This window comes from Nerophis lumbriciformis, linkage group LG32 (genome assembly GCF_033978685.3).
Source record: "Nerophis lumbriciformis linkage group LG32, RoL_Nlum_v2.1, whole genome shotgun sequence".
In the NCBI taxonomy this organism is placed as follows: Eukaryota; Metazoa; Chordata; class Actinopteri; order Syngnathiformes; family Syngnathidae; genus Nerophis; species Nerophis lumbriciformis.
Window position 1 is genome coordinate 25,015,533 of NC_084579.2, and position 27,644 is coordinate 25,043,176.

General features: G+C 39.4%; 1 protein-coding gene across 1 annotated transcript in view; it reads left to right on the forward strand.

The window, feature by feature from the left end:
* LOC133574884 (matrix metalloproteinase-17-like) overlaps window positions 1–27,644 on the forward strand; it is a 178,215-nt gene that overhangs the window by 73,652 nt on the left and 76,919 nt on the right. Inside the window, exons 2-3 of the mRNA XM_061927220.2 lie at window positions 5,672–5,804; window positions 10,621–10,756. Of these exons, the coding sequence (XP_061783204.1) occupies window positions 5,672–5,804; window positions 10,621–10,756 (269 nt within the window). The remainder of the gene's footprint in view (window positions 1–5,671; window positions 5,805–10,620; window positions 10,757–27,644) is intronic.

Below are 27,644 nucleotides of genomic sequence, written 5' to 3' on the forward strand. Positions count from 1 at the left end.
GTCCACTCTGTCTGCAGACATTCTTTGCATTATGTTTATTTACGCATAAAAAACATCTTAAACATTCACTTAGGTTCCATCACATTTACAATTACGTACATTAAGCAAATTTGTGAACTGTTGAGACCGAGCTATAGCTGTAATTTTTGTTGGTGGATGAAAGATGATGAAAGATTATCATCACATTTCATCATCTCGGTCATGTAAATACTGCCTCTTTGCCAGGTCAACATTGCAATTGAAAATATGTTCTTAATTGTCTTACCCTGGATTAAAAAAATCATAAACATATGAATACATATAAACTAGCAAGTGAGGAAGCCGGTGTGTTTCTAAATGTTTATATACTACCTTACCCAGAAGGATTAGCGCTTAGACAGGATCCGGAAGTAGGTTTGAGCTATCCAGGAGGATGACAATTGTGTTGTTTGATCAATAAATATCAAGTTACACATCTACACAAGTGACAAACATACGTGTTAATTAGACAGTTGAGTTGTGCGTTTCAGCGCCTCTCAGAAACAGATTTGATTGGTGAACATTTTTGTTGATTAGCCAAAATGTGCAGGGAAGTTGCAGGCATCGGACAAAGTTGCAAGACAGCGCATAATTATCTGGAGTTGGTTGAATTGGCATGAAAGCACGTAGGCACTTTTAGTCTGGTTACGACCGTTACGCCGGCATAAGAGCCATCGTTAAACTGAGTTTTGGTACCCATTCCTGTTTGACGCCATCATAGGTGTCTGCATCAGCATTGCACTTTTGTTGGGTTATCCAAAAGACCAATTACAAACCCTGTTTCCATATGAGTTGGGAAATTGTGTTAGATGTAAATATAAACGGAATACAATGATTTGCAAATCATTTTCAACCCATATTCAATTGAATGCACTACAAAGACAAGATATTTGATGTTCAAACTCATAAACTTTTTTTTTTTTTGCAAATAATAATTAACTTAGAATTTCATGGCTGCAACACGTGCCAAAGTAGTTGGGAAAGAGCATGTTCACCACTGTGTTACATGGCCTTTCCTTTTAACAACACTCAGTAAATGTTTGGGAACTGAGGAGACACATTTTTTAAGCTTCTCAGGTGGAATTCTTTCCCATTCTTGCTTGATGTACAGCTTAAGTTGTTCAACAGTCCAGGGGTCTCCGTTGTGGTATTTTAGGCTGCATAATGCACCACACATTTTCAATGGGAGACAGGTCTGGATTACAGGCAGGCCAGTCTAGTACCCGCACTCTTTTACTATGAAGCCACGTTGATGTAACACGTGGCTTGGCATTGTCTTGCTGAAATAAGCAGGGGCGTCCATGGTAACGTTGCTTGGATGGCAACATATGTTGCTCCAAAACCTGTTTGTACCTTTCAGCATTAATGGTGCCTTCACAGATGTGTAAGTTACCCATGTCTTGGGCACTAATACACCCCCATACCATCACAGATGCTGGCTTTTCAACTTTGCGCCTATAACAATCCGGATGGTTCTTTTTCCTCTTTGGTCCGGAGGACACGACGTCCACAGTTTCCAAAAACAATTTGAAATGTGGACTCGTCAGACCACAGAACACTTTCCACTTTATATCAGTCAGTCTTAGATGAGCGTTTCTGGGTGTTGTTGATAAACGGTTTTCGCCTTGCATGGGAGAGTTTTAACTTGCACTTACAGATGTAGCGACCAACTGTAGTTACTGACAGTGGGTTTCTGAAGCCCATGTGGTGATATCCTTTACACACTGATGTCGCTTGTTGATGCAGTACAGCCTGAGGGATCGAAGTTCACGGGCTTAGCTGCTTACGTGCAGTGATTTCTCCAGATTCTCTGAACCCTTTGATGATATTACGGACCGTAGATGGTGAAATCCCTAAATTCCTTGCAATAGCTGGTTGAGAAAGGTTTTTCTTAAACTGTTCAACAATTTGCTCACGCATTTGTTGACAAAGTGGTGACCCTCACCCCATCCTTGTTTGTGAATGACTGAGCATTTCATGGAATCTACTTTTATACCCAATCATGGCACCCACCTGTTCCCAATTTGCCTGTTCACCTGTGGGATGTTCCAAATAAGTGTTTGATGAGCATTCCTCAACTTTATCAGTATTTATTGCCACCTTTCCCAACTTCTTTGTCACGTGTTGCTGGCATGATATTCTAAAGTTAATGATTATTTGCAAAAAAAAAATGTTTATCAGTTTGAACATCAAATATGTTGTCTTTGTAGCATATTCAAATGAATATGGGTTGAAAATTATTTGCAAATCATTGTATTCCGTTTATATTTACATCTAACACAATTTCCCAACTCATATGGAAACGGGGTTTGTATATAAAGCGTGAACATCCTTTTAAATCTGTCTGAAAGTAATCTGCGGATAGCAGAAAATTGACCTCCTGATCATTATGGCCTTTATCAGTCAAAACTGACCTCAAAATTAGTGCCTAGTGCCTTGTACTAGTGGCGAATGTGAGAACAGATTACTTGTCACCAATGAATCAACAAATAAACACACAGTAGCCTCTCAAAGCTCAAAGTGTTAGTTTAAAAATGAGTGGATGGCCCTCCCTGAAGCGCATCAGCAGAGGAGATAAAACACTATGCACCTTCACACATTGTGACCTTGCCTCGAAAGAACTCACCAACCAGCAGATGAGGCTAAGATCAATCTTGTGGACGCTTAATACAATTAAAGGCTAAGTGGAGAAAAAATCAATAAAGATAAGTGTCCCAAAAGTGTTTGCACTCGCAAAGTGTACCAAAACCATATTTAATCATATGTCTGCTGTATCATCCACACTTATCTGACCTTGATACTAATTGGAAAGGGATGTAATTTCCCTTCTTTATGTTCAAAAGAGGACTTTGAAGTGTTACTGTTTAGTGCAGGTACAATGCCAGTGTATGAAAATAATATGCAAACAGATGTGTTTGTCTGTCTTTGTGTGTGTTGTGGTTGACTGGCGACCAGTTCAGCTGGGCTAGGCTCCAGTTTCCTCCGCCATACCAGAATGGGATAAGCAGTAATATAAAACAAGTTTGAAAGACACATTAGCAGGAGAACTCCTATCATGGGACGGTTTATAGGTGGCTGCCACAGAGCATTTCCCTTTCCCTAATTCCTGACTAGCTTTGCATACCACTAGAGGTAGCATGATGCCTTATCTGCAGCCCACAGAAGTCGCTTAGGTAGCTCAAATCCTTATAACTGCACATCAGTACACTGAGGTTTGTTGTGTATCCCAGAAAATTGTCAAAAGCTTGGAAGAGATACCAGGAGACGGGCCAGGAGTCCAGGATTAGTGAATGGCAACAACCCAGCAGGAGCAACACTATGTATGTCCTTTGATAGTCATTTCAACACGTGACTTTCCCCTTTATTTTGGAAGAAGATTGATAATCCATTACCAGTGCGCTATTCTGTATTACCAGGTACCATTTGTGACTTAAACTTGAACTCCAACTCTTTTTAATTTAGGTTTGTTTACTTCTTAACCCCTGAGCATTTTGATATTTTTTGACTGGAACACTTAAAATAGTCATACCAAAAGTTAATCTAAAACTGTCATTGAACAATTTTAATTAGGGGCATGGCTTTTGGCTCTTATGAAAACTAACAAGATATATTTTCTCTCTAGCAGTCACAATGGTCTAAAGTGGGCTACACACATTAAGACAATCGTGTGACAGCAAATACCTCTTATATATTGTCTTATAAGATTGTCTGGTCTGAGGTGTGTTAAGTGTGAATTTTTCCCGATAGTTGGCTCCAAAACAGTCGTAAATATTGAACATGTGTATATTACAACCAAAACTCTTTGTCTGTGTGGAACGCCGGCACCTTTTGAGTTATGGTTGCGTGATTTGTGGCAAAGTACAGAAAGTTGCCAATGAAGAAGCTAACAAAAAGCAGTGTGTCAGAAAGTACTAAACTGTAGCTTCTTAAACAGACTATTTCCCGTCCTTTTTTTTAGTTTGGGACTTTTCTTTAAAAAAATTGTCCCAAACTCATCATCATTCTCTCCTCTCCTTTGTCCTATGCTATATTGCCTGTTTTTGCCCATTGCTACAGTGGTTTGTTGGTATGCTGCTGCTTCTTTGATTCTGTTAAAAATTACTAGCGGTGGGTGAGACTGTGAATGTTGTTATCGATCAGATATCAAGTAAATACAGGGTTTGTATTGCCAAAACTGATACCGACATTTTGACTTGAAACGTCACTATCATTGAATTATTTTGTGATTTTGCATCTTGTTAGTTGATTATAAGATCACAGGAAAAATATGTTCTGCAAATAAAAATATAAAACTCAATACAACAATTTAAAACGATGTAATACTTTGAGGAAAAAAAAGTCACAAAATAACATAAAATTACAATTTAAAATAAAAATATTTATTTTGAGAGGAAACTAGAGTAAGTTTATGGACGTACATACAGTAGTACAAAGTATTGATCCCACCACGCTATTGTCGATCTGATGTTAATACCAACCTTGGTATCGATGTTATCGACACCTAGATCGATATGCACCCCTATAGATCATGATTGTTCACTTTAGAGTTAAGAATTGGAGGACTAGAGTCTGGAGTCTGTGGTGGGACAGAATGGCTGTATTGATTTTACCAGAGCACAACACACATTTAACAATTGAATTGCTAAATGCATGATTTTTTTATCTTAATGTGTGCGGTCTGTAACAGATTAAAATATTTTGAGATTTAGAACATCTTCATGTGTGTACCAGCCTTTAGGAATGGAAGTTTAAATACATTGAAACGGAGCCGCCTAAATCTTTTCAAAAACATTCATAACATTTAGTTTGGTGGTATGGAGTGAAAAACCCAGCATGGGCCATAATTTTACCTAATGCCATGTAAAATTTGACAATAAAACTACAAAAAATTAGTATTAGAGTTAAAATACGGTTTTCCATTTGGAGACTTGAGGACTGTGTTTCTCAGTTATTTTCACAGAAGTTAATTGTCTCACTGCAGACAGGTTTAACAGTTGTCCATTGGGTTGGGTGTGTTGCCACTCAAAGGTTTACCGTTCATTAAGTAGCTTGTATTTGTTAATGCAGCCATGGTAAACCGGATTCACTATCAATAATATGTGCACATGTGACAAAAATGATAAACGTGTGCAGCAACGGTTAGTGTGTCCTCATTGATGTAAGGTTTGGTGTGGACTATTTACTTTCACTGGACCACTGCAACATAACAGAACCTTATTTTTGTGCATTTTTGAATACTGTGAGTCTAACATTTCTGTTCACACAACCTGTGGTTATAATTATTTCCTAGAATAATGTATATCAGTCTTTCCATTGACATTTAACACGCCAAGAAACACAAATAGAGCATGGCACAATATCACATGATAGTAGTAGAAAAATAAGTCGAAACAGCAAGAGGTTAAGCACAACTGCCTTGCTTTTTAACATTCTCTCATGAATATGTAAATTTTATAGCAAGTCTTGCCATTTCAAAATGTCATTGAGCAGTATGTTCAGCATAATCTTACCCTAATACTACTAACGTTGACCCGATCTTCAAAAAAGGGGTATAACTTTGTGTGCTAAGCTTGTAATTTGTGTACAGGAACCAGTAGTGTATTGTGTAATTTGTCATTTTAAATTTTTACAAAATGTATCATTTCCCCTTCAGGACTGGCTTAGCAAATTTGGTTACCTCCCACCACCTGACCCTGTGACTGGCCAACTTCAAACCAAAGAGGCACTGACCAATGCCATCAAAGCCATGCAGAAGTTTGGAGGGCTCGAGGAGACTGGAGTCTTTGGTAAGTTACCGTATTTTCCCAACCATAGGGCGCAATATGTCTTACCTAATGCACACACCATAATAATACTGGTATGTTGAAGCACAGTACAATCCATCAAGCGGTGCGGCTTCATAGCTTACCAAAACTGTACAAAAACATTTTGATAGATTTTTGAGCGCCGTGTGTAATTATCTACATTTTCTATGGAACATATAAAATGTTGGTGTTGTTTACTTGAGTAATATTGCAGTCTCTTATGTGTGACTGCCATCTACTGGTCACACTTATCTTTTCACCATTTACCAAATAAAATAGCTTCAAGGTCGGTAAGCACAACCAAAATGATTCCGTACATTAGGTGCGCCGGGTTATAAGGCGCACTGTTGAGTTTTGAGAAAATGAAAGGATTTTAAGTGTGCCTTATAGTCCGAATAATACGGTAAGTCTTTCTTGGAAAACCCTCAAACAATTTAGCCATGTACAGTAGCTCACAAAAGTAAGTACATCACTTCTGCAACCATTTTATGTCCCTATAAATGTACTTTAGAGGAATCAGTGTACATTTTGTATAGCAGTAGATTATTTTTAAAATAACTCAACCTTAAGGCAGTACCGTCTTTTACTCCTTTGTGACATCACAGAGAGGGTGGATGTTAGACAACTTTAGCTCCACTAACTTGTGCTTGAGGAGATGTTTTCGCCAATTACCAAAGACAAATTATTAAAAATTTCAGTGCCTCCCAGAGTACAAGTACAGAGGCCGACATCTCAGGAGTCTTCTTTAAAAGCATAAAAAATCTATTTGACGTTAAAGAAATGGCGCACGTGTGGTTGTCAGGTTTCTAAAGAGTAAACCAATTAATTGGAGCATGATCAGAGAAAACACTTCCATCATATTTGCATAGAGATATGCATAAATATATAAGTAATTTGTTATCAACTAGAAAGTAGTCAATGCGGGTGAAAGTGTGATGAACGTTAGAGAAGGAGTATTGCCTTCCAGAGGGATTAAAAAAACGGCAGCCATCTGAAACAGAAAATCCTTAAAAGCCATAAAAGACTGAATTAACTTAGCGGACCTTGATGGTGGGCAAGTTTTGGGTGATGAGCACTCAACTGGATATCGAGCCAACAGTTACATTGACAAGTAAGGGAGGTTCAGAAAAAGATGTTTGAAAAAAGTGTCATTGTCATGGTTGGGAGCATAAACATTTACGAGGGCTACTGGGGTGTTAGAAATTTGGCCAGTGACGATAACATACCTCCCATTGGGATCAGAAATACTATTCCAATGTACAAAAGGAACAGATTTATGCAGCAAAATAGCAACTCCCCTAGATTTGCCCGTAAATGAAGAGTGGTAAATCTGTCCTATCCATCCTTTCATCAGCCTTAAGTGATTAGAAGGACGGAGATGATGATTTTATAGGATTATTAAGAAGCCCTCTGCAATTAAAACTGGTAAACCTTATGCCGCACCTGCCGGACGTCGCTGTTAGATTAGGCTGTGTCATAGCAAAAAGATGCAAACATCACATATACAGTATACAACAATGCAAGTCTGTGGTAAAACTAAAACTAAAATAAGCTTGACGAATGCAAAGAAAAGAAAAATTAAACAGTGCACTAAGGTAAATGTTTGAATAAAATTAAAAAAGGCTGTTTAATTACAGCTTACTATCAAAACCTATTATTTCAATCGAATGTGCAAATATATATGAAGAAGACCGATAAACAACCCGTAAATTAGTCAGCAAGATAATTTAAAAAATACTCAAAAAGCACAGGAACTATACAATCTGAATAATGTTGAACATAATTGATATTTGTAGTTCTCTAGCTCCAAAATGGCGGCGGCCTAGATTGAATCAGGGGCAACTACCATTTTAATGTTTTTGTCCACAAAGCCCGCCGCGAATCTGTGCGTCTGGCCGTTTGATAAAGTGATCCGCAACGTCGCCGGAAAGAGAAGTCCAAACTTCACATTGGGACATAAATGTAGCCTTTTCTTCACTGCAGCAATGGCAGCTCGCCTCTGACCCAAGGCCGGGGTAAAATCAGGAAAATTGAAATTCTAATGCCCATATAGGATAGCGAAGAAGCCTCACCAACCCTTGCTAGAATCTGGTTCAGGACTTAAAATAAATTCACTCCTAGAACAGCCTAGCATGAAGGATCCGGTGAGCACGGTCTCGCATGGGTTTGTCATGTTTCAGAACCTCCTGCAAGAATTGAGGGGTGAACTCAGTCGGATGAGGGTCCTCACAGCGCTCAGGGAGGCCCACCACTCAAACATTATTCCACCTCAAACGGTCCTCCAGATCATTGCATTTTTTAGTACGGAGTTCGGTTAGCTCGTTAGCATTAGCTTTACCTGCAAGCTCCAGGCAAGCAATGGCCCTGCTATAGGACGGGGGAATGCTCCCAAATGGTTTCATAATTGCCGCAATCTCTCGTCTCGCAACGGATTTAAGATTGTTGTGCATGTCGGCTCACATTTCGTCCATCTTCTGATTTATCCACTTACAAAGTGCCGATTTAACAGCCGACTCCTCCATGATATCTGGATCCGGAAACGCACAAGGCTTGTAGCAGCCTGGCTTGTCTGATTTCCCTCGGCCAGACATCGCGGAACTCACAGGCGCAGTCCACAAAAAAAATCTGCCCACGACAGGCCAGTAAAAAGTATGGTAGTATTGACGGCTGGAGTTAGTAAAAGTACCAATAAAATATGAAAAAGGTCACATTTTCATGCAGCCCCTGCCAAGCACGCCTTGCACCAACCATGCTCAGCCAGAAGTCCTCATTAAACTTGTAAGTTGAGCTATTACTGTAAACATATTACATTGTAATTTCTATAATATTGTCCCTTGACAACATTGGGCTGACGAGCACCGACATAAATATGCACACACGCTCACTTTTCTAGTGTAGCTTCATTGCGACAGTTGCATTAGCTAACCACCATCTTTCATATTAGAAAGCAATAGAAAGACTACAAAATAAAGTCAAAACAAAGATGTCATTTATTTAATGAGATCCCACCTTCGCACACGCAATACAAAAGAAAGGACGAGTAATTGTAAATGTGACAATGTAGAAATTACTCCGACTTTGTAAGTTCCACATCAGATATGCCTACTTCCTAGAGGTCTTAACGCAGCATGATTGTTCAGTGCAACCCAGAATCAGAATCAGAAGAGTTTTTATTGCCATTGTTTGAGAACGGGTTCACAAACTAGGAATTTTTCTTGATGCAATCGTGCAACATAAGTAAAACACATATAACACATATAACTACTGAAATCATCCATCCATCCATCCATTTTCTACCGCTTGTCCCTTTCGGGGGGTGCTGCAGCTTATCACAGCTGCATTTGGGCGGAAGGCGTGGTACACCCTGTACAAGTCGCCACCTCATTGCAGACTACTGAAATCAATTCAATGCAACATGGCAGGACATAGTCGTGATACAGTGGAACCTCAATTTTACTTGAACAGTGTTCGTTATTAGAAACATTTATTATAGCAAATGTCTTCATAAGAAACAATATAAATATGAATAATAGGTTCCAGCCTTCACAAAAGTCCATATTTTAATAAAAGTTTGTACACTTTGAACACATATAAAGTGCTATACTAGGGTTGCACTGATATCAATATATCTTTATTTTTTTCGGTCGCAAGAAACCAGAAATTATGAAGCAAGACGTGTTTCACAAAGTCACTCGCACACTCATTTTGTTGGTTTTAATCCAGACGTGCGGTAACATCTTGACACTTCCAATGTGTCGGTTTAATGAGTAGCTTCCCAAACTACTCTGTGTAGTGTTCAGTAGCTTATACACTTCTGCCATCTAGTGTCTCAAATCTGCAACTACCTTCAATTCTATTTGAATTATTTTATTACCTTAGCTGCGCTCATCCGACCTTACTACCAGACACTCTCTTCACTGATAAATATAGCACCCTTGGTAAGTTGGAAATTGTTTTACTGTATTTATTGGCAGGCTTAAATAAGTCATGAAAAGTATAAATAATTATCGATATCGATCGATATAAAATATGTATATCGTGATACAGTTTTCAGCCATACCACCCAGCCCTACACTGTATAGTACTGTATATCAAACAAATATGACGAGGGGATGATGGAACAACTTCTATTTAATAAAAAATCTAAAACAATAAATATCTGAACTGTCTTCGTTTTCTGGCAAGACACACACACACACACACACATACACACACACACACACGCACATAATGTAACTATCCCTGTGGTGCACTCACAGTTTGAAATCACAAAACAACTACATTTTAATAGCCAGGTCACTACAATGATTAGAAATAAATAAAAAAAATTAATTCACATTACCTTGTGAATTATCTTTTTGGAATGGAGTGGGATGCTGTGAGAAGAGGAGCTAACACTTGACAATCAATGAGCACCGGAAATCGATCAGTCCGTCCAAAATGGATGTGCTGCTGAGCAAAAAAATTCTGCACTCTGAGGCACACAATACGTGGATGAAACGTTTGTACACGGAGAAAAGGTTCATACACCTAAGCGTATTTTTTATAAGATATGTGGTTCGTAAATCGAAAGTTTGTGATGAGACGTTCTTAAATCGAGGATCCAATGTGTTTCTAGACATTTAAAAAATGATCTAACATACAGTATAACGTGATTGTTATCACACAGATCTGATTGTGACTTCTATCATATTTTCGAACACTGAGGATTCACTTTAAGGACACTTGCTAAAAACTATCTGTCAAAACTAACCTGGATTATTATGAAATCTCTCACACAATCAAGTTTTCTCTACAGATCAAGCCACGTTGGGTCTAATGAAAACACCCAGATGTTCTCTGCCAGATGTCTCTGAGGCTGAAGTCACCCCTGGCCGCAGAAAACGAAGTCTGACGCCCCCCAACAAATGGAAAAAGAGGCACTTATCCTGGAGGTAGGTAGCAATGGGATGAAAGAAGTGGCCGTAGCAACAGTTTTGCACCTGCTGTTTGAGCTGCAAAGTATTCTCTCTAGCAGTCCTGGGTATGACCGGTGATTTAGCAGTGGGTGGTAATCAGGCCTCATCTGTAGGATGATGTTTAAAAGTACTGATGCTTAGGTGGAAATGTGGCTATAGGGGTAGCAAGGATACCTGTCTTCCATGAGTAGTTTGCACTAAGGGTGGGCGATTTACCAGTACTATATTTAATACCGGTATATATTTGAGACAACACCGCCATACCGGTATCTTTTGATGTGCCCTTTTTACAGCCGTTAGCAACCAGTGCAACGTGCCGAGGTGCTCAGCTGGCCGGGCGGGTGGCTCCTTTTTACTAACCAGAGGTAGCACAAGCCGGAGAAAATATTCAACAGAACAGCCATTATAGCCGACAAAGCGCCGCTGCAGTGCTAACTGCTAAAGCTAACAAAGACAGTGAAACCCTGGCTCATGTCACATGTTGCACGTCTCTTGACAACAGAAACCGCCTTTTAAAGGTACGCACGCACACGCTGCATATTTTTTTAGGTAACACGTAAACTTTTTTGTCTAGTGATTAATTACATGTATCAAAAATAAATTTTATTAGTGATTAAAACAGCTACCTTTAATCAATTACTTTTTAAAAGTAATTTGAGAGCACTGCTGAGAAAGGCTCCAGCAGCCCCCGCGACCCCGAAAGGGACAAGCGGTAGCAAATGGATGGATGGATGGATGATGGATGGTAGTAACAGTAATGTGGTGTTGACTTTAAACTAAACACATTGTTTAAAATACAGTTCTATATTGTATACCGCGATACAGCCTGAAAATACAGCGATATCAGTTTTGCTCCATATCGCCAAGCCCTCGTTTGCATCATGGATTGATTATATTTTACATTTTTACAAATGGAAAACAACTTTGTAGGCTATCACTACAGTAAACATTAAAAACTAAGTATTTTCACCACTTGTTTTCTGGACCTCTACAAAACACACAAACAGTTCAACTATTATCACCAGTTAGGAATTCCAATGAGTTTTCTGTTTTCAATGAAAATAATTTCTCTGATGTCATCTGAGTGTTTTTTTGTTGCATCAATATTTCAGCAAGATATACATACAGTATGTCTGCAACACAATGCTAAGACCAGTTTTTGGAATCGACTGCTATTTTTAAGCAACTTGTTATTTTGTGTTGAACTGATAGTTGAATAATTGTGTCTTGATGCAAATGAGGCAAAATGGAGCTCACTTGAAGACTTCATAGGAGGCACAGTAGCTTGTGAAAAATAAAGAATATATTATTTCAAAGCTAGCTGCTAAGCTAACTTGAGTTATGTTAAAGACAAAACAAATACTATTTGTTGGGGGGTAAGGGAGGCCTTGGTCTAAAAAAAGAGCATCAACACTGCAGAATGTCGAGATACAGCCACAGTGACCTTCACCTGGCAGCATTATTCTGCTCAGAACATATTAAAAATATAAAAATGTTTGACTAATTAATATTAATTACATGTCTATGAATATTCTCATTCATTAAGAAGAGCAAAACCATCCTCATCTGGGCTTGTCCTATAGTTTAGAGTACAAATACTTTGGATCTCAGACTAGAGCTTCCACCCCTTAAGTCTGTGAGCATGAACTGATAAGCCTGCTCAGATGAGAGGCGAAACATCTTCTAAAACAGTCTAAACATTGAAATTGCGATCCATTCAATGCCTGGAGAACAAAATACATTATTTTTTATATTAGAGCTGTCAAAAATAAATAAATAAATAAAAGTTAACTCATGTGATTGATCACAAAAAAATCTCATATTTTAATCATGTACTGTATACACGCTAATTACTCAAAGATATAAAAATGTTACTTTATACACAAAATACATATTCCTCTCAAATACTGTGTTAGTGAGTATTTCTTCTTTGCCAAGATATCCATCCCATCAAGCTGCTGATTAACAGCACGATTATTGCACAGGTGTGCCTTTGGCTGCCCAAAATAAAAATAAATAACCTACATGTTATGTAGACCACAAGAAAGTGTAGTAAAAGTAGTAAAGAATTCATAATATGACCTCTTTAAATAAATTGTACTATTGTCAAATATCTATCCTGAGTAAAAATGGTGCATGTCCCTCTAATTGCACATTTACTTCACCTCTGCATTAACCTAATTTAGTTGCCAAACCAGGTGTTACTTATGTTTCCCTTGGTTGCGATGAACGACATTTATGTAGTGAGCTGAATGAGAGGAAATACAGCCAGACGGAGAAAAAGATTATCTTCCCCCGTTGAATTTGCATGTCTGAAATTTCTAACACCCCACATTTTATTTAATTATCAGCCTCCGCAGACCTTAATGATGTCCCATTCATTTGAATGGCCAGACGTCTGAAACATGCAAGACAGCAGTTCCGCCCACCCACCCACACCTGGACCACGATTCAGAGCACAAATCTGCGTACAATTGTCCATTTATCTCTTTTAGTCCTACATTCATCTCCCTAATGAAGCACATGAGAACTGTGCAAAGAACATTAGTTTGGAGAGTGGAAGAGCACACAGACCTACGGCCGGTCTATCGTGATATTGCTCTGTTTACATCATTAATACCGCTTTAAGCCGCTGAGGTAAAGGGAAGGAAACCCAGTAAGTTTAAAAGAAATGAGTCTTGATTGAAAGTCAAAAGTGGTTGCTAATGAGGGAAGGGTAACCGCAGTCATAAGTCTGCGGCGGGGGTCCGTCATGGTGCTAATTATAGTCATAGCTCACAGCTGTTAGTGACTGTCAAGAACCGCCACAGCTGTATGCAAAGAGACTGTCATCGATGTCACCCTGTGACTATCTGAGCTCATAACGCAAAACTATCTGCACTAATGACTAAAAACACCAAAACATAGGCACACCTTTCATTGGAACCTATGCAATATTTGAATACACATTATACAGCACTAATGTAGTACTTGGTACTGTTGTGGTTTCTCTTGCTCAATAAGAGGATACACTTCTCTTTTAGAGGTTACTGCATCCTCCAGACATGCCACGTTCTCATCTACAAGGTGCATAGTTTGGAACAATAACATCAACCTGTGCCTGAGTCACTAAATTGTATTCCGTTTAGGGCTGTCAAAAATAATGATTTAACATAGTTATTACAAACATTATCGCATTAATCATATGCAGATTAATCACGCAGTTTATTTATTTGCTCTTTTACCTCAACTGCAGATGGTTAACTGTCCTTTTCCGACATGCTGTAATTAAACAACTAAAAATATGTTATGTATTAAATTGTAATTGTATTGTATGTATGTTCAAAATAAAGTGAGACTTACTAACTAACTGACGGACTGAAAGGCATTTTCGCGTAAAAATATACATTTTGCGTTGTTTTAATGAAATATAAAAAAAAAATACAATCCAAACAAAATTAGTTGAACGCTCGCCTCACCTGCAGGTACTCACTGTTCTTCTTCCCGAAACAGTGAGTTGTAGGGTGGTGAGACAATCATGGACACAGAAACAAGCTTGCTTTTTATCTAACCATCTAGCTAGCTTAGTTGTTGACGCCTCCGTTCGCTCTCTGAGCCACAACGTTGACGGCTGTCTACTTTGCTGCTAATCCTATTTGGATAATTACAAACTGAACACTGTTACTTCCGAACAGTTTATTAGTAGCCAGCGAGAAGGTATATTTTTGATGTGACGAATGTAAACAAAGGCCACAACACCAGAAGTATATTACCCGAGCAGACATGGCTACAGGATAGAGTTGCCAAATGGGAAAAGTTCTTTGACTGCATGTTATAGAATTTTACATTACAATTTCAATGATAATAATGTTAGTAAATTGTCTCCTAAAAAAACAAAAACATCTGTGGTGCATTACATAGGACATGTGTCTAAAAGACAGCCAAAAGTGGATGGTGTATGAGAATAAATCTAAAGGTAAAATATAGTGTAGAACTGTAACCATGTGCAGAAAATATCGTCTTGATTTTCTACATTTTCTTTCGGGGCTTGCGTAGCAGCACTTTGTGCCGATTTTCCTCTTTTTCGTTTTCCCAAAGGGTGCTCACATCCCTGAAAAGTGTCAATGCCAGTGACAAGCTACATGTAGCTAAGGTACGTAGCTTAACTAAATTTTCCAGTACCTTGGCAGTAGCTCAGCTACTTTTTTAACGATTAGCTTTTCCTGTAGCTTAGCTACTTTTAGACCCATGTAGCTAGGTAGCTTACATCAAAGCTACAAGCTACAAAGAGAGAAAATGGACTGTGAATCCAGGCCAAAAAAATATGGAGAAAATACAATGACCTGGATAAATGAGAACATCCATACATACTGGGATAATCCATGATGGTTGGTTCGGTGTTTGTTTGATGAGTCACAGGTTAGGGCGAAACATTACGGACTGGCCAATCAGAGGTAAGATAAGGTGGGTCATCAAACCTTGTAAGCAAAATCATCACAGTCACGCACTCATATCACATGACGACGAAGGAATCAGAGACAGAGGGACGCTTCAAGCTGTTGACTCAAAAAAAAAAAACATTCTTGAAAATGGTCCAATAATTTTCTACCGCAGTTTAGATATTTCCTTTAGTGATGAAGATGATGTGCAGGAAAACCACATATAATGCGTGTCTTTGGCCATGTTTCGACAAATGTATGCGTTTAGAGAAAACGATGCCCAAAATATTAGTTTTTAGTTTTTTACTCTGTAAACCAAAATCATAACTGCTCTCTTCATCTAAGACGTCCAACACAAATTGAGGAACGCACATTCAGGTGAGTTGAGTTCATGAAAAGTTTTACTGCACATAACCATTACCAACTGTTCCCAGACAACACACAAGTCATTGTTTTTTTTGTCAAGATATAGATAGATTCAGTTTTTTTACTGTAGGCAGAAAAATGAATAATATAATACGTGGGCCAAAGAAAAGGCAAAGTGGGTTGTAAGGACCCCCAAAGTTAGTTGTAGGGTGTCCCCAGCTAAATGACAGATAGTTAATAGTAATGGACCCTGGGTCCATTGGAAAAAAAATTAATAATAATTGAACAATAATTATTTATTATGTGTTTATTTACTTATGGTATTTTTTTTTTAATATTATGTATTTATTCACTGTTCTGTTACAAACAGAGAACAAAGAAATGGGATAAAACTGCTATGATATGAAAAGGGGTAGGATTAGATAAGCTCTGCTTCTTCCAACTTTTTTTCGGACATGCTGTCATGAAACAACTGGAAATATGTGAAGGATTACATTGTAATTGTATTGTATGCAAGTTTGAAGTACACTGAAACTGAACTGAACTAAACTGAAGTAGCAAGCTACGTTTGTTGTGTAGCTTGTAGTGTAGCTTGCTACAATTCTCCGGAGATAGATTTCCCTGTAGCTTGGCTCCATTTACTCGAGAGTGACTTGTAGCTTAGCTTACTACATTGTCCAAGTCGGGTTTCCATCACTGGTCAAAGCATATGTCCGTGCAAAAGTAATGAGACTCCGGCTGCTGTGCTCGCTGGCAAATTTCACTTCAAAATACAAACGTTTGTACACCAAAACGGGACTTTGGTTAAAACTAGGGCTTTCAAGTGATTGATTTTTTAAATCAGAATAATCACACTATAATTATGTGATTCATCATGATTAATCACATGTTATTATTTGCTTGTAGGAATCACATTTTCTTTAAAAAATAGACAAATTAGACAAACTTTAGACAAACTATTGATCCACAAGGGAAATTAAAATACCCTAATATTTGGATACAAATACAATTTTGTTGTCAGAATGTCCTAGTAAGCCCTATTGGGTACTGTACTGTACTAAATCGTTTTTGCTGAAACATTGTAATTTTTACATATTGCATGTTTTTATGTTAATGTTGTAAATAATTTGTACTTTTAACTAAAGTGTGTGACTGCTGCTTTTTTTTATTGTTATGTATTAATGAAACCTGTTTTGCTGGCCAGATCTTTCTTGCAAAAGAGATTTTAATCACAATTCATTTTTACCTGGTTACATAAATGAAATTAAAATAAAATCTTCTGGCCGCCTAACTAATTAGACTTAGACGTAGACTTAGACTTCCTTTTTATTGTCATTCAAATTTTAACTTTCCAGTACAGATAAGAACAAAATTTAATTTTATTAGCTCATGGTAGTGCAGGATAAAAAAGCAGTAAGGTGCATATATAAATAAATAAATAGGTTACTGTACAGATAACTCAATTGCACTTTTTCACATGCGTCCACGTTTATGGATGTATGTTATATTGTCTTTTTTATTCCAGCGAGTTAATCCATTTTGGGGGGAGTTGAGGGGATTTTTATGATGCGTTCAAGAGTCTTACTGCCTGAGGGAAGAAGCTGTTACAGAACCTGGAGGTTCTGTTTCGGAGGCTGCGGAACCTCTTTCTAGAGTCCAGCAGTGAAAACAGTCCTTGGTGGGGGTGGGAGGAGTCTTTGCAGATTTTCTGAGCCCTGGTCAGGCAGCGGCTTTTTGCGATCTCCTGGATAGGAGGAAGAGGAGTTCTGATGATCTTTTCCGCCGTCCTCACCACTCTCTGGAGAGACTTCCAGTCTGAGGCATTGCAGGCTCCAGTCCAGACAGAGACGCTGTTGGTCAGCAGGCTCTCTATAGTGCCTCCGTAGAATGTGGTGAGAATGGTGGGAGGGAGCTGTGCTCTTTTCATCCGACGCAAAAAGTGCATGCGCTGCTGAGCTCTTTGTACAAGAGCTCCGGTGTGTAGGGACCAGGTTATATTGTCAGTTATCTGCACCCCCAGGAACTTATTGCTGCTTACCATCTCCACCGCTGTGCCGTTGATGAAGAGTGGAGCGTGGCTGGACTGGTGCTTCCTGAAGTCAACGATGATCTCCTTGGTCTTGTCGACATTCAGGACCAGGTTGTTGGTTCCGCACCAGTCAACCAGATGTTTCACCTCTTCCCTGTAGTCCATGTCGTTGTTGTCACGGATGAGGCCCACTACTGTCGTGTCGTCCGCATACTTCACAATGTGGTTAGTAGTGGTTCTGGCGCAGCAGTCATGGGTCATCAACGTGAACAGCAGTGGACTCAGGACGCAGCCCTGGGGGGAGCCGGTGCTCAGGGAGATGGCACTGGAGGTGTTGTTGCCCACGCTCACAGACTGGGGTCTGTCTGTGAGGAAGTCAAGCAGCCAGTTGCATAGGGGGGTACTGAATCCAAGGTGGGCCAGTTTGCTCACCAAGTGCTGCGGCATGATGGTGTTGAATGCTGAGCTGAAGTCCAGAAACAACATCCGCACGTGTGTGTCCTTTCCTTCCAGACGTTCTAAGCTCAGGTGGAGTGCAGAGGAGATAGCGTCCTCTGTGGAGCGGTTAGGTCGATAAGCAAACTGGTATGGGTCGAATGTGGGGGGAAGTCTGGAGACAATATATTTCTTTACCAGCCTCTCGAAGCACTTCATTATGATGGGGGTGAGTGCAACGGGGCGATAATCATTGAGGGAGGAGATTGTGGGTTTTTTAGGCACTGGAATGATTGTGGTCGTCTTAAAACATGATGGTACCACAGCCTGGGTCAGCGAGATGTTGAAGGTGTCTGTGAGAACCCCAGCCAGCTGGTCTGCACATCCCTTAAGCACCTTGCCTGGAATGTCATCAGGTCCCGGTGCTTTCCGGGGGTTCACTCTCCTCAGGGTTTTCCGGACATCCGCTATGTCCAGGTTGAGCGGCTGCTCATCAGGGCGAGGGATGGATTTTCTTGCCGGAGGGGTGTTAAGTGCCTCAAACCTCGCAAAGTAGTTGTTAAGGTCATTTAGGAAGCTGATGCTGTTGTCACAGGGAGAGGGGAATGCTTTATAGTCCGCGATGACCTGTATGCCCTGCCACATTCGTCTAGTGTTTGTGGGGTTCTCAAAGTAGTCCTGCACTTTCTGACTGTGAGCACGCTTTGCAACCTTAATGGCACGGTTCAGGTTAGCTCTGGCTGTCTTTAATGCTACCATGTCGCCAGACTTAAAAGCCTTGTTCCGAACCTTCAGCACTGCACGTACTTCACTGTTCATCCAGTGTTTCTCGTTGGCCCGTGTGGGAATGTTCTTGATCACACTGACATCCTCCATGCACTTCTGAATGTATGCGGACACAGACTCTGCATACTCCTCCACACAGGTGTGATGATTATCGGTGGCGGCTGCCTTGAACATGTCCCAGTCTGTGATTTCGAAGCAGTCTTGTAATGCTGACATTGCTCCCTCTGGCCAGGTCCTCACCTGCTTCACTGTAGCTTGCTTCCTGATCAGCAGGGGCTTGTATGCAGGAATTAGCATCACAGATGGATGGTCTGAGGAGCCGAGGTGGGGGCGTGGTGCAGCTTTATACGCATGTTTAATATTGCTGAATACTAAGTCCAATTTGCTTCCACCCCTGGTTGCAAAATTTACATATTGATGGAAATGAGGGTACACAGTTTTCATGTTAGCTTGATTAAAATCCCCTGCCACGATGAAAACTCCCTCTGGATGTGTAGATTGTAATAATATCGATAATAGTAGCCGTTCCCCAGTTCATTGCCAAGAGCATAATTGCAAAATAATGAAAAAGCTAATTGCGGTTTTCACAACTCCAAACAGCAGCACCTACTGAGACACGTATGTGTGGAATCTTAGCGCATATAACGAAACGCACATCAATAAAGAGCATTTTACATAACGTGCAAGTGGTGTCTTTTCCGCGATTAGTATTCCAGTTAATTCTCAAGCATTTACAGTACTCTGTGTCCATTTGTCGGTTGCTGGGAGTTTAGTTCCACCAAGTTTGCTATCGTTCTTACTAATTCTTGGCGTTCAGTGATGGGCAGTGAAAGTCATGGCTGGTGAAGCACAGACTTTTTTTTTAGAGAGGGTAGACTGAGATAGTGCAGACTCATCTCAGGATTTTGCCCCGAAATTTAATTCAGAAATGTGAAAATTCTGCAATTGTACTTACGAAAATGTTAGAAAAAATGTAATCAACCAGAAAAATACATTTATAACACAGTTCAATAGAAAACTATTAACATTTAATGTTATCATTAGGAACGTTTGGCTCTACATTTTTGGCTTCCAATACGATTATTTTGGCCTCGGAGTCCCAATCGGATACTTTGACAACAGATTATAGAACTGAAAATGTTTTATAGCAAGTAAGTAAAGCATATTAAACATATTTTTATAATGCTTATCTTATTTGGGCGTGGCTCGGTTGGTAGAGCGGCCGTGCCAGCATCTTGAGGGTTGCGAGTTCGATCCCCGCTTCCGCCATCCTAGTCACTGCCCTTGTGTCCTTGGGCAAAATACTTCACCCACCTGCTTCCAGTGCCACCCACACTGTACACCAAATGTAACCTAGATAATGGGTTTCACTATGTAAAGCGCTTTATAAATATATTTCACTTCACTTCATTTATTAGATTTAAAATTTGCCAGTTTTGTTGTAAATCAGATAATGTTACATACCATTTTTTTTAAACAAAATAAAGAAACTATTGCAGAATAACTAAACAAAACCAAAAACTACAACTTGCTCCCATTTAAATCATTTGGGTTTTGCCCTCAAATCCTTCCTGTATCCAGAGTCTTACTCGCTGAGTTTGTAAACAATAACAAAAACAACCCAAAATAATGATATAGTAAATAAAAAGAACATCAAAAATAAAAATATCGATCCTAACACTTTAGTATCGGTTATATATCACCCTTACTTTACATTGAAGCCTTAGCAGTTAGAGTTGTGTGTGTGTGTGTGTGTGTGTGTGTGTGTGTGTGTGTGTGTGTGTGTGTGTGTGTGTGTGTGTGTGTGTGTGTGTGTGTGTGTGTGTGTGTGTGTGTGTGTGTGTGTGTGTGTGGCAAGCTTGGACAATCCTTTTCTTCTAGTCCTCCAGTGATAATAATACTCGGAAGGAACTCGGTTTATTTTCCGCCACTGTGGTGAAGATTAGTACCTTAGAAGTGGCTTCGCACTGTGGATAAACCTCGCGTTCGTTGCAGCTTGCTCTCAAATAGGATCCGGTTCTGGCAAGACATGCACCCTGCTGGAATTCATGCAACTCCCGCATGTGTGAAATATAGAATATGGACATTTAATTGTGAAGTTAATTTTATTTATATAGCGCTTTTCTCTAGTGACTCAAAGCGCCTTAACACAGTGAAACCCAATATCTAAGTTACATTCAAACCAGTGTGGGTGGGCACTGGGAACAGGTGGGTAAAATGTCTTGCCCAAGAACACAACGGCAGTGACTAGGATGGCGGAAGCGGAGATCGAACCTGCAACCCTCAAGTTGCTGGCACGACCGCTCTACCAACCGAGCTATACCGCCCCCCAATTGTCTCCCTTTTAAAGGAATAGTTCACATACAATCTTCAGCCATGTAAACATTGAGACACTGCTGTAAAGATCGGCCGATCTGTTAAAAAAAAGGCAAATATCGGCCCCTGATCCAATGCCATGATCAGGATTGGGACATCGCTTGTTATCAATATTTAGTTTTTAATTTTTCATGATGCCTTCTCTGTGTCCGCTGACCTGTCACAGATATCACTGTAAAAATGTCAACACATGATCATTATCATGAATCTTGAATGCATGAATATTAGCAGTGTGAATCTTTGGGCACCTCACCATTCGATTCAGTTCTGATTCTTGATTCACTATCAATAGTTTTTAATAACAAAATGTGCCAGTTCTCTTATTGACTAGATTAATCCGTAAGATACACCAACAGCTCTGGTATTTTTGATATTACTTTAAAGAAAACTGGTTAAGTTTAACAAAATGCTGGTTTATAGAGATTTAATCAGGTAATCGTAAAGTTCTAAATACACAAAGGCCAACTTTTCACAAAGTGGTCATTCTTAATTTTGCTAACCTTTTGCTTTGAAAAGTAAAGCAGTCAAATACTTTATGAAGTTTAACATGTCAGTACTAAATCAGTAATGTCCAAAAATTTGATTTTTAAGAATAATTGTTCTTTTTTACAACAAAAGATATTAAAATATTTGCAGCATTATATGTTACAATAACCTCGTCCGTTATTGTTAGCTTGCATTCATTTGCCACAGCGTGGAACATCAAATTCATGTTAGTGGCAGTGTGGCTCTTATGCATCACTTTTGTTTTTAAAACACGCGACTCGATCTGCCAGGTCTCCTCCTTTGGAAGTCCACGCTTCTCAAGGTTTTTTAAACTTTAAATGTTGTCTTCGAAAAGATGTGGTTTGATTTTTTTTTTTTTGTATTTGTTTATTTGAAGGACAATGTGCAGTTAAAATAAAAAAAAAGATGTCTGCGCTGCACCAGATTTAGCACCATGCTAATTTTCATCTGTAGTCTTTTTACAGCACATTTAGCATCCACAATTAAAATTACACAACAAGATTAAATATACAAAACAGGATTACAATTACGTAATAAAAAAACTATTTAAAATACAAGTGCAATGCATAGACTTAGACTTAGACTTCCTTTTTATTTTCATTCAAATTTGAACTTTACAGCACAGATAAGAACGGAATTTCGTTACATAAGCTCATGGTAGTGCAGGATTAAAAAGCAATAAGGTGCATATATAAATAAATAAATAGGTTACTGTGCAGATAAATATATTGCACTTTTCCACATGCGTCCACGTTTATGGATGTATGTTATATATACATACAGAAAGTGTAAGTTACGAATCAGTGTGCAATGCTGTCAAGTTACAGTATTTTAGCAGCATAATATACAATGCAGAAGAATAGGGGTGAAGATCTTTTAAAATAAAAAGGTGATGCTGTAAATAAATAAATAAATGATAAATGGGTTATACTTGTATAGTGCTTTTCTACCTTCAAGGTACTCAAAGCGCTTTGACACTATTTCCACATTCACCCATTCACACACACATTTACACACTGATGGCGGGAGCTGCCATGCAAGGCGCTAACCAAGACCCATCAGGAGCAAGGGTGAAGTGTCTTGCTCAAGGACACAACGGACGTGACGAGGTTGGTAGTAGGTGGGGATCGAACTAGGAACCCTCAGGTTGCTGGCACAGCCACTCTCCCAACTGCACCACGCCGTCCCCGTCCTGTAAATGTACTTATATGTTTCAGAGTTGGCTGGAGGTTTAGTGAAGTGATGGAGAAGCAGCTGTTCGGCTTCTTTTAGGACTTGGAGTCGGACATTCGAAGGGCTCTCGAAGTACTTGATTTTCTTTTTGCAGATTTTGCACACTGCATATGTCATTTCAAGCTCCCTCTTATCGGGGAAATTGTTGAACATTTGCCTTCAGCAAACACGGGTCTGGCTGTATTTCTTTTTCCTCCGTGATGAAACACGAAGAAAATCTAAACTCGCTTGCACACAAGGCCTGCCCCCTTGCTGGAAGTACACTACAGAGGCCGTCACCAGACAAACTATCAATTATGAAAAACCTGTATTTTAAAATGGATTTTTGATTTTTTTTTTTTTTTAATCAATGCAGAATCTAAACAAATAAGAATCAAGATTTAACTGAGAATCCATTTTTTTTGACACCCCTAATGAATACGTTTATTTAAAACGTTGCTTTAAAATAATAAAAACAATGGTAGACGCTTGAAAGCCTTAACCTCAACCCAATCAAACCAATGTACATCAGTATTATGTCTTCTGTTTCTGGCTATAAGTCTTGACTTCATTGTGTATATAAGACAAAACAACACATCATTTTCCAACGTTCTGTTTATCAAAGATGTCAAGTAATATTTATCCGCCAGCTGCTCTCGGCAGGTGACATCCTGACAACTTGCCTGGCGGAACTGAAAAAAAACAAACCGCGATACCTTATTCAGATGTCATATCACGGTTGATGACTTGAATAGTCACAATTGGCGAGGATTCAGGAATGATTGAAAAAGTGGGGGAAAACGGAGAAAATTGTGACAAGAGTGAAGATCCACGCAAAGCCTTTTCATTTCAGGCCCTTCATCTTCAGCCTGAATGACAAGACTTGTGGGTGAGTCAAATGAATCTGCTGAGTCTTTGGTAATACACAGCGTGGGGTTGTCTCTTGTCAGACAAATTGCTTAGAATGCGCAAGTGGGTCTGCAACTGTCAGGAGTGGAAGATGCTTCATTTCAATCAGGAGGCTAATTAATGTGTGTCGACATAGTGGAGCGTAGCACACAAGGTCAATGTTTTGTTTTTGTGTGTTTGCGGGATTTGCATGTACAGCCACAAGTGGTAAAAGCATGCTGGGAGTCTGTGGGCAAAGGACGACGAGTTATTTGTAGAGTTGTCTTCATTTGCGACTCTCCAGTAGTCTCCTTCTCCCCTTTGCTGCTCCTCAATTGAACCGCCACAAATAGGGAGATCTGTTAGATGAATGTGTGTGAGAACTATTGATGTTAGCTCGCTCCCTAGCCGCTGGGCAGATGAAGGTGGAAATTGTGCGACGGAGTTAACGAGGTAGAGAAAATTAAATCAAGCGGTAATCAGTCGCCGCTGTGTCCAACTTGTTTGGAAGTGCGCTAAATCTTCGCCGGTGTCTGCTGAATCAAGAAAAACAGTATGTCAAAATTGTCAACACACACCTTACTCACTTAAGTCATTATTTTGAAGTTTTTATTTGCACCCAAGTACATTTTTCAATTCCATTCCATCAATTATTGTTTAATTGAAGGTTGCTAAGCTGATGAATACGCTTGGGAGGACACATCCTCGTTCTCACATTGTACAGTATGGGCCTGATCTATTAAATGTTTTTGGGCACTAAAACATGTGCAAACTTGATAGCACAGGCACAGCAGATACACTAAATTTGTGCTCAAAGGATTGTGTCTCTTGAGTGAGCAGAATAAGGAGCGCAATCCATTTAGTGTGTATGTCTTCATGAATATGCAGAATATATGCTGATCATCAGAACACCCACAATACTGGGAGGAGGATATGCAAATACATCGTATTTTCCACAGTATAAGATGCTACTTTTTTTTAACGCTTTGAATCCTGCGGCTTATAAAACGATGCAGCCAATTTATTGATTTTTCTTTGCTAACAGCCATTATGTTTTGAACTGTATCTAACAAATAGTTGTCATATTACGCCGACAGAGACACTGAAAAGGTGTGTTATTGTTTGTACTATGGCGCCATCTTCAGGACGAGTTCCCTCACTGCAGGTACTGCGGGTTGACAATATACTTCCTGTTTTGTGATGGAAGCATTCGCTTAAAGCGTTTCTGCTAGAAAGGATTCTTCACTCATCACTCCAAGCAACGTTTGTAAATTTAACAGTATAATGAAAACAGCTCACAGATACTAACCTGTCCCATGTGTGATGTCTGTAGGTGTGTTGTCATGCATATTTGTACGTGCAAGCCTAAAGTAATCAAGCGAGTGTCGTTAGCATTAGCTACTAACAGGGACGGCGTGGCGCAGTGGAAGAATGGCCGTGCGCGACCCGAGGGTACCTGGTTCAATCCCCACCTAGTACCAACCTTGTCATGTCCGTTGTGTCCTGAGCAAGACACTTCACCCTTGCTCCTGATGGGTGCTGGTTAGCGCCTTGCATTGTAGCTCCCTCCATCAGTGTGTGAATGTGTGTGTGAATGGGTAAATGTGGAAGTAGTGTCAAAGCGCTTTGAGTACCTTGAAGGTAGAAAAGCACTATACAAGTACAACCCATTTATCATTTATTTATCATTTACTATGCTAACACGTTTACAAGTGTCTGTGTTAGATTAAATTACAATGACATTCTTTTTATTTTTTTTAATTTTTTTTAATTCACTAAAATCATCGGGGCGGCATGGCCCAGTTGGTAGAGCAGTCATGCCAGCAACTTTATGGTTTCAGGTTCAATCCCCCGCTTCCACCATCCTAGTCACTGCTGTTGTGTCCTTGAACAAGATAATTTACCCACCTGCTCCCAGTGCCACCCACACTGATTAAAATGTAGCTTAAAGATGTAGATAATGGGTTTCACTTTGTGAAGCACTTTGAGTCTCTAGAGAAAAGTGCTATATAAATATGATTCACATGATTCACCGTGGAGTTATTGAGTCTGTTTAACTGATGGGAGAGCTAACTTGTTTGATCAGCTGTTTTACTGCTGTGTTACAGACACGGTTTGGAAACAATTAAGGTATGTAAATAAACATTGACAAAATCTGGAGCATTGGTACAGTGAGGCTAATTTATGTAAACATATCTTTTTCTCCTAAAATGTAATAGCCGTTGCTTAAATATCGGTGCACTGTATTGCCCGGGAAATACGATAATGCGCACTGTGATTTATCAAGGCTGATCACTGTTCTGCGAGCGCTATTTTGCATCTTTATTAAGCACGTCTGAAAAGAAGGTGCAAACTGACACACACTGCAGACACGACTGTGAGAATGGAGGTGCTCATGCTGCAAAGACAGATGATGAAAGGAGTATCCTCTGCCCTATGTGTGTGTGTCAACATATTTAGACTCCCATGAATAAAAAATATCCGATATACTGAATAGATGTATTGTCCATTGATCAATATCATTTTATGGTGCTGATTAAAACAAATTCAATTGATGCGTTTTATTGACTGCTGGTGTTTTTTTTATTGCCGCTTGTTTTTTCATTTCAGTATTTAGGTAATATATTTTCATATAATGTATATCCTATATTTTAAAAAAAAAAAAGAGAAAAAAAAGATGTCTTTCAATTGCTTGGATTTACATGACTTCACGTCCGGCCACATCCCGCTCATTAAATATGTGTGGTGGTGCAGCCAGAGCCTATTCTCAATGGGTGCAATTAGGGCCTTTCTCGAAGAAAAAATGTGATGTTTTCGACTGTAAGTACCATTCAAATCATGAAAGATTTCTTCAGAGTTCCTCAAGAGGTTATAAGGAGGGGCGGAAAATTGAAAGATTTTACGAAACGACGACAAGAAAAGCAGCTCTCACACTTATTACACTTATTATATCCCATTTAAGTATTATCTTGATATTATTTGTATTTCCTAAAATGCATTTTTGCTGGCGTTTCTAAATTTAAAAAAATCCAATGTGAGCAAAACCTAAAAGAGTTATACCAAAGGCAACAATCAGGAATGAAGCGTTCAGCACATATACAATGTTGCAGAGGTGTGGACTCGAGTCACATGACTTGGACTCGAGTCAGACTCGAGTCATGAATTTGATGACTTTAGACTCGACTTGACAAAATGTAAAGAGACTTGCAACTGGACTTAGACTTTAACATCAATGACTTGTGACTTCACTTGGACTTGAGCCTTTTGACTTGACATGACTTGCTACTTTCCCCAAAATCCAAAACTTAAAAAGTTATTTGGGAGCGCTCCGTATTTTTCATTTTCTTCGTCTGTGTCTCTCAGCGTGTTATTCCTGTCAGCTGGTGTGCTCTCAGTACAACAGCCAATCAAATTAGATCTACGTTGTTTTCATCACGCAGCATTCATCCAATCAAATTGGAGTACAACCACTGAACAAGAGTTGTCCAACAACGTGCCAGTGATAAACAATTATGCCAAAGTTGGTTTCGTTCGGGTATAAAAACTACGACTTGGTCAACAAAAAACGAATTGCCGTATGCAAATCACGCAGTTCGAATATTACAGACGGAGACGCAACAACTTCCAACTTCCTTCGACATTTGAAGTTGCACAAAGAAGGGTAAGTTTTGAATGTAAGATAACGTTTATTGGCTAAGTAACGTGACTTTTATTTGCTGTGTAGTTAAATCAGTGAGGCTGCAAACTCACTGCTAACGTTATAACCATAGACATCTTATAAGGGTACGCAGCATGGAGCGCTACTGCCTACTGGCGCAGACGAGGCGCGTGGCTGCCATCTTGGAGT